Below are 8,305 nucleotides of genomic sequence, written 5' to 3'. Positions count from 1 at the left end.
AATATTATTGAAATCAGACCAAAACTGTAGGAGGAGTAGCATTTTGAAAAATTGTTTACAGACGGACGGACGCCGGACGCATTACTATTGCATAAGCTATTTTGGTCTCTGACCAGTAGAGCTAAAAAAAAAAATACCAAAGGAATATTGTACAAAATGAAAAGCATGAAATTCCTGACACGCGAACACTTCGTATGAATATAACGGACCATCTTAATTAATTATAAGCAACACATAATGATATTCTTATAACGTTTCAATTGATGATCATTTTTATTGAATTTACGTTTTTCTCTTTTGCCGATAATAAACATTATATCAATCTATCATCCAACCACCATAATAGGATCTTCCAATAACATCACTTAAAATGTCACCCAGATTGTTGGACGTGGTTATTCGCACAAACACCTCATCGTTTTGGTTTAATTGAGCAACAGCAGTCCCTGCTGAGTTCCCACCTACACCATTCGTTGCGTCAAAAAAGACTGCGCTTATTGCCTTTTCGTTCACGATTAGTTCAGTTGACAGATGGGCGTCGTTCTGTATCCGAAAAGACCAAGTAAACACATAGGTTCCTGTTCGAGGTGCGATGAATATTCCGGAATGAGGATGGTAGCCGTTTCCGATATTAGTTATCACAGTATCGAAGGCGATAACGATATGGCTACCAGGGCTTGCCAGTTTATGGGATACATAAGCATAGAAAGCCACCGTAGTTCCGGCCGATGGGGTAGGTGCTGGTGATGTCACTGGTACCAACAATCTTTCTACAGAGGAACCATTATTCATTATAGAATATGTAAAAAAAAAAGCAACATACATGCAGCTATTTCTTTTTTAGAAAAAAAAATATTAACAGAGCATTTATGACATGTTCATATGAGCATTTGTGGAATGTCAAATGAATACGTACGAAAAACATTTAAAAGATTTTTCTAACATACAAAGATACCTTTTCGAAACAATCCAGCTGATGTCGTATTAGCTTTACTGAATGAATGTGAAGAGACGGAGTGGTTTGGAAATGGCTTGTTTACTGTATGATGAAGATTACCAAGGTTACTTCCAAATGTCTTAATATTTCTTGTACACACTGACTGCAATTTAGATATTATCCTTTCCTGATCCGAACTATTGTTCTGAAGCTCTCTTATTTTCCAGGATTGTTCAACGTTAATTTTTTCAAGTCTTGTGTGTTTGGTCTCTAGATCAAAGATCCGCTCATCTTGATAAAAAATCCTTTCCTGAAGTTTCTCTAGCAAGTCTCTAATTGGCTCCTTATCCTCGTTTTGCGCATCGTATGCAAGAACATTGAGTGAACAGCAAAACAACACAACAGAGGTAAGAACCGATATTCCCGCCATTTTCTCAAGGAATGCTAATGTCAATACAGAGATCTTATCAGTATTATGATATAGAAACTCTCTGATGGGTCACAAGTACTTTAATATTCCTTCCAGTGTCCTTCTTATCTATCTTTTAAACTTCATACGTAGGTTTATCTTCATTTGGCAAAATTAACGAAATTTTTTTTGAATGCAATGAGAGGTCATCTTCGTAAGACACTGTCACAGGTTTGAGTTCATTCTAAATTCACAAACCCGTTTGATTATATACTAAATGCACTTTAAAATATGTTCTTATACTTGTGTTAATGATTCCTTTTATCAGTCGACACTTTAAGTCAGTAATCAATTGTCTTATGAAAATGGTCGCCCGCGTGGCGCAGTGGTTAGAGCATATGCTCTAGAGTCGCGAAGTAAAGAGTAAATCCTTAGGTCACGGGTTCAAATCCCACTGTGGGACGTGGAGACCGGTCCTCCGGATGAGACAATATAAACCGAGGTCCCGTGTAGCAGTAGGTGCTAGCACAAAAAAGATCCCTCCCTGTTTAATTTTCCTGAGTGCCGAGTATAGGACAAAAATTTACAGCTCTCAACCAGCAAGTGGTGGCGTCTCCAAATGAATGAAAAATTCTCTCGAGGGACGTTAAACAATATACAATCAATTTTATGAAACTGAGCATTGAGTAATTTGGTACAGACAGAAGAAAGGATAAACAGGGAGTTTACATCGGATTCGATGTGATGTGAATCCCATAATATTGAATGCCAAACAATGTGCTAAATTCCAATCATCTGCGACGAGCAGTTGCTAAGAAATAAATTGTTCAGGCACACGGGGGATTTATTTTTTAACTTCAAAAGCACCTGCAATATGTAGTTAATTATGTTCCCCAAACGGAGTTTGGGAACATATTGTTTTTACTCGGTTTCTTATTATTATGTTCCCCAAACGAAGTTGGGGAACATATTGTTTTTACTCTGGTTCTTATTATGTTCCCCAAACGAAGTTGGGGAACATAGTGTTTTTACTCTGTTTCTTATTATTATTATTTTTCTTCTTCTTCTTCTTCCTGGGTACTTTTTTGTCCGGGAATGATCTCGTAAACTATACATCCGACTTAGGTGAAATGTTTTTAGGGTCAGTAGACATGTTATGTAGATTTGCGGAACAAAGGTCATTTTGCGCGCACGTGCTTGCAAGAGCGTGCACGTGCAACATGTGAAATGACCGATTTTATTGATATAGGCGTAACTTTTAAAATTTTTGATGAAATGCTTTGAAACCTATAATATAAGGATATATTAGAAGCATAGACAATATGACATGGTCAAAATAGCAAAATCTCACGCGCATGCACGTGCGCTTTGCTCTGATTGGCTGAAACTAAAGTCTCAATATCTTTTTTGTTTTTTGACGAAATCCTTTGAAATTTTGAAAATTGCCATGCATTATGATATCCTACAACATGATATGTAGCAATTATCATGAAAACACGTGCATGCACATGCGCTGCAATCTGATTGGCTTAAACTTTAAATAGCTATAACTCCCTTGATTTTCAACCAAACAGGATGGGACTTGGAACATAGATAGATATACTGGACTACTAAAAGAAAATATGGTCACCATGCACATGCATACACGTGCATGTACATGCACTGCAATCTGATTGGCTGAAACTTTAAACAGCTATAACTCCCTTGGTTTTCAACCAAACGAGGTGAGATTTAGAACATAGATAGATGTAACGGACATGTACAAGAAAATATGGTCACCATGCTCATGTATGCACGTGCGTGCATGTGAAATGAGCAAAATCAAAAAAACACTTGAATGATCGTATCTTTTTAATACTTTTGGAATAAATACTTTAATACTTAGATATTTAGTATATTAAAATATATAGATTGTGTGGACAAGGTGATATGGTCATGACGCACATGCATTCACATGCGCACGCGTGGAATGCTAAAATTTGAATGAACTTTGTACACTTCTGGGTAAACGTTGTTAAAGTCTCAAATGCATCGAGTTTGTCTTATTTAATGAAGCTTACAGGGAATATGGCACCAAAAGGGAGTTGGGGAGCGTTTGGGGAACATCTGTAACGGTCCCCGTTACAATTAGCACTAGTTATTATTATTATTATTATTAAGGTCTTCCGTTTCAGACGGAAGACCTTATAGTGATTCTACTGTTTCTTATTATTATTATTTTTTTTTTTTCCCTTTTCTTTTTTTGACGATTTCTCAGAGATGACTGGACAGATTCTCATGAAATTTTCAGAGATGATAGAAAATCAAAATATCTTTCAAAAGCAGTTTTCACTTTTTCAAAATTCACTTCCGGTCGTCAGTTATGTCTGATTTCCGCTTTTTTCAAAAAAATTTTGTCCCAGTCATATCTCAGAAACGGTAAGAGACTAAGACACCAAACTTATATGAGTGATAGATCTTGATAAGTAGGCAAAACCATTTGGGTTAACACAGTCGGCCGTCACTTCCGGTCGTCACAGGAAGTGATCAAAGAAATCTAAAATTTCAACTTTTCATTTATGAAACTTTTTTTGCATTACATTATAGTATCTTATTTGCAGTTTCGAAATATGTCAGTCCCACAGGAAACAAAAACGACAACTTCCGGTTATAAGAGAAAAACTGGATATTTTGAGTATTTTTCTTTCCCATAAATGTTTTTTATAGATAAAATATTTGTAATGATTTTTGTATATGTTATTCAGACTGCAAATGTCTACAGTAACGTCAAATATCTTTGTAAAATTCACTTCCGGTCGCGTGATTTCCGGTCCTCAAAATGAGAAGTTATCATAGCTAGATCTCGTAAACGGTAAAAGATTAAGACACCAAACTTATCTAGAGTGATAGATCTTGATGAGAAAGCAAAATCAGCTGTGATCAGATAGTCCGCCGTCACTTCCAGTCGTCACAGGAAGTGATCTAAAAAATCTAAATTTTCAACTTTTCTTTCATGAAACCGTTTTAGCATCACATTATAGATTCTTATTTGAAGTTTCGAAATGTATCAGTCCCAACGGAAACAAAAATGTCAACTTCCGGTTAAAAGATAAAAAAACCACATAATTTGAGTAATTTTCTTTCCCATAAATATCTTTTATAATTAAAGTATTTGTAATGATTTTTGGATATGTTATTTAGAATGCAAATGTCTACAGTAATCTCTAATATCTCAGTAAAATTCTCTTCCGGTCGCGTGACTTCCTGTCCTCAAAATGAGAAGTTTTCATCGCTAGATCTCTTTAACGGTAAGAGATTAAGACACCAAACTGATAGGGATGGTAGACCTTGATGAGTAGACAAATCCTTTGAGTTTAAAATTGTCCACCGTCACTTCCGGTTGTCACTGGAATTGATCAAATAAATCAAAAATTTAAACTTTTCTTTACGGAATCTTTCTTAGTATCACCTTATATCATCTTACTAGTAGTTTCGAAATATGTTGGTCCCATTGGAAACAAAAACGGCGACTTCCGGTTATGAGAGAAAAACTGCATAAATTGAGTTTCTTACTATCCCATAAATATCTTTTATAAAAACAGAATTTGAAATGATTTTGGGACATGTTATTCAGATTGCAAATGTCTAGAGAAACCTCAAAATGAGACCTTTGACCCTTACTCAAAAAGTAATAAAGAAATATTCATTACCTTTATCCAGATTCAGCTTCAAGTGTTTATCTCAAGTTTACCTCTCTCTCTCTTTGATAACCTTGACCTTTGACCTTGATAAATGACCTTGTCCTTTGGCTCAATTGACCCAAAGGTCATAATCAAGCTTAAGGTCGTGGAGGTATTTGCAACTCTTAATCTAACAAATGCTTATAAAATATCCCCTCCCTTCTCTAAAAAAAACAAAACAATCAACACCAACTTAGAGAAAATGTCTTCAAGTCAAACGAAAGGAAATATCGGCATAAGATTCGTAATAAAAGAAAGAAGAGACCTGAAAGAAAGTGTCCTGAGAGTTTTAAGGCGAGTCTCAGAAGTATTTTGAAATTCTAGTGAATATCGGCAAAATCTGCATTTTTTTCTATCTGAAATTTAGTTATTGCCGAGCATAAAAATTAATTAAAACTCGTATTGGCTATTTCTGCAATTATTGTTAATATCATTCGATTCTCCTGCTCTATTACGACATTTTAATACCAAGTATTCTTGCTTTCTTAGGTGTATTGAATTTATTTTAATTTTATTTAGATTTAAATATGAATCGGCTGGAACTCGGAAATGACGATTTTTCATATCAATTTAATTTTCACGCAATTTAGACAGGTCAATTGCACTGACCCCGCTTGATACGATATGGTGTTCAAAAATGCCCATGACTCACTCACTATTTTTCCGGGATTTTGAATTTCCTCTGCAACTGACCACGTGTATTACTTTCGCTTTTACAACTCTGTATATGCTAAGTGTCATTTCTTCACTGCAAATGTGTCCCCATAATTATTCTAATCATTTTCCTACATACAATATCACATCAAACAGGGAATATCTTAGTTTTGTAAGAAATTTGACCGGGACTTTACTACGAAACTATTTTTTTCACTTCGAAACTATTTTCTTCAACCTTAAAATAATAAGCTTACAAAATACCTTAAATGTCATGGAATTTGGTGGCTCAGTGGTTAGCGTGTCCGACTTTCATTCTCATGGTTTTGGGATCGAGCCCAGGTGGAGGATTTTTTTTTTTTTTTTTTTTTGCATTTTGTCTATTTTTTATTTGTCTTTTTTTTCTAAAATAGAAAAATATCCTTCTTACAGAAAAATAAAGAAAAACGGAAGACCTTATTTGTTGCTGTAGCAACAAGAGTTTCTAGTTATTATTATTATTCTTTTTTCTTCTTATTTCTTCTCCGGTACTTTTTTGTCCGGAAGTGTTCTCAGAATCTGTTCACCAAACTAAGTTAAAACCTTTTTAGGGTTAGTAGGCATGTTGTGTAGATGTGCCGAACGAAGGTCATTTTGCGCGCATTCGCATGCACGTGCGGGCGCGTGCAATGAGTAAAATGACTAATATATTTAATATGGTTGTAACTTTTATATTTTTTGATAAAATGTTTTGAAACTCAGTATATAAAGACATATAAGTTGTGTAGATAAGATGACATGGTCAAATTTGCATGAACTCACGCGCATGCACGTGCGCTTTGCTCTGATTGGCTGAAACAGAAATCTCAATACCTTTTTTGTTTTATGATGAAATGCTTTGAAATTTATAACATAGACATGCATTAGGATGTACTACAATATGATATATAAAAATTTTCATGAAATCACGCGCATGCGTGTGCGTTGCAATCTGATTGGCTGAAACTTTAAATGAGTATAACTTCCTTGGTTTTCAACCAAACAGCATGGGATTTACAACATAGATAGACATGAAGGACTCCTACAGGATGGTATGGTCACCATTCACATGCATGCACGTGTGTGCACGTGCGCTTTGCTCTGATTGGCTGAAACAAAAATCTCAATATCCTTTCTGTTTTTTTTACAAAATGCTTTGAAATTTAAAACATAAGCATACTTTAAGATGTCCTACAATATGATATATAATAATTGTCATGAAAATACGCGCATGCACGTGCGCTGCAATCTGATTGGCTTAAACTTTAAATGGCTATAACTCCCTTGTTTTTCAACCAAACAGGATGGGTTAAAGAACATAGACAGACATAATAGACTCCTACAAGAAGGTATGGTCATCATGCACGTGCGTGCACGTGCAAATGAGTAAAATAGTGTAGACAAGATGATATCGTCATTACGCTCATGCAATCACATGCGCACGCCTGCATTGCTTAAATTTGAAATACTTGGTATACTTTTCGGAAAACGTTGTTTACGTCTTAAATGCATAGATTTTGCCTTCTTTAATGAAACTTACAGGGAATATGGCACGAGAAGGGAGTTGGGGAGCGTTTGGGGAACATCTGTAACGGTTCCCGTTACAATTAGCACTAGTTATGTTCCCCAAACGGAGTTTGGGAACATATTGTTTTTACTCGGTTTCTTATTATGTTCCCCAAACGAAGTTGGGGAACATATTGTTTTTACTCTGTTTCTTATTATTATTATTATGTTCCCCAAACGAAGTTGGGGAACATATTGTTTTTACTCTGTTTCTTATTATTATTATTTTTCTTCTTCCTGGGCACTTTTTTGTCCGCGAATGATCTCGTAAACTACACATCCGACTAAGGTGAAATGTTTTTAGGATCAGTAGACATGTTATGTAGATTTGTGGAACAAAGGTCATTTTGCGCGCACGTGCTTGCAAGAGCGCGCACGTGCAACACGAGAAATGATCAATGTAATGAATGTAAGCGTGACTTTTTATATTTTTGATGAAATGCTTTGAAACTCCTAACATTAGGATATATTAGTAGCACAGACAATATGACATGGTCAAAATAGCAAGATCTCATGCGCATGCACGTGCGCTTCGCTCTGATTGGCTGAAACTAAAGTCTCAATATCATTCTTGTTTTTTAACAAAATCCTTTGAAATTTTGAATTTTGCCATGCATTAAGATATTCTACAATATGATATATAGCAATTTCCATAAAAACACGTGCATGAACGTGTGCTGCAATCTGATTGGCTCAAACTTTAAATAGCTATAACTCACTTGGTTTTCAACCAAACAGGATGGGATTTAGAACATAAATAGACATAAAGGACTCCTACAAGATGGTATGGTCACCATTCACATGCATACACGTGCGTGCACGTGCGCTTTGCTCTGATTGGCTGAAACAAAAATCTCAATATCTTTTCTGTTTTTTTTACAAAATGCTTTGAAATTTAAAACATAGGCATACTTTAAGATGTCCTTCAATATGATATATAATATTTGTCATGAAAACGCGCGCATGCACGTGCGCTGCAATCTGATTGGCTGAAACTTTAAA

At 35.4% G+C, this 8,305-nt stretch overlaps 1 protein-coding gene across 1 annotated transcript in view; it reads right to left on the bottom strand.

Annotated features, from left to right (window-relative positions):
* Positions 1-294: 294 nt before the first annotated feature.
* The window catches only part of LOC134281099 (uncharacterized), a 30,578-nt gene continuing 22,567 nt past the window's right edge, over positions 295-8,305 (bottom strand). The window contains exons 4-5 of the mRNA XM_062763565.1: positions 956-1,381; positions 295-770 (exon numbers count right to left, since the gene is read on the bottom strand). Coding sequence (XP_062619549.1) covers positions 319-770; positions 956-1,381 — 878 coding nt within the window. The 3' untranslated portion in view covers positions 295-318. The remainder of the gene's footprint in view (positions 771-955; positions 1,382-8,305) is intronic.

The sequence above is a fragment of the Saccostrea cucullata genome, unplaced genomic scaffold, assembly GCF_032062105.1.
Source record: "Saccostrea cucullata isolate Sc308-1 unplaced genomic scaffold, CSIRO_AGI_Scuc_v1 ctg5530, whole genome shotgun sequence".
Lineage (NCBI taxonomy): Eukaryota > Metazoa > Mollusca > Bivalvia > Ostreida > Ostreidae > Saccostrea > Saccostrea cuccullata.
The sequence above is the reverse complement of the archived record's forward strand: the minus strand, read 5'-3'. Positions and strand labels throughout refer to the sequence as shown.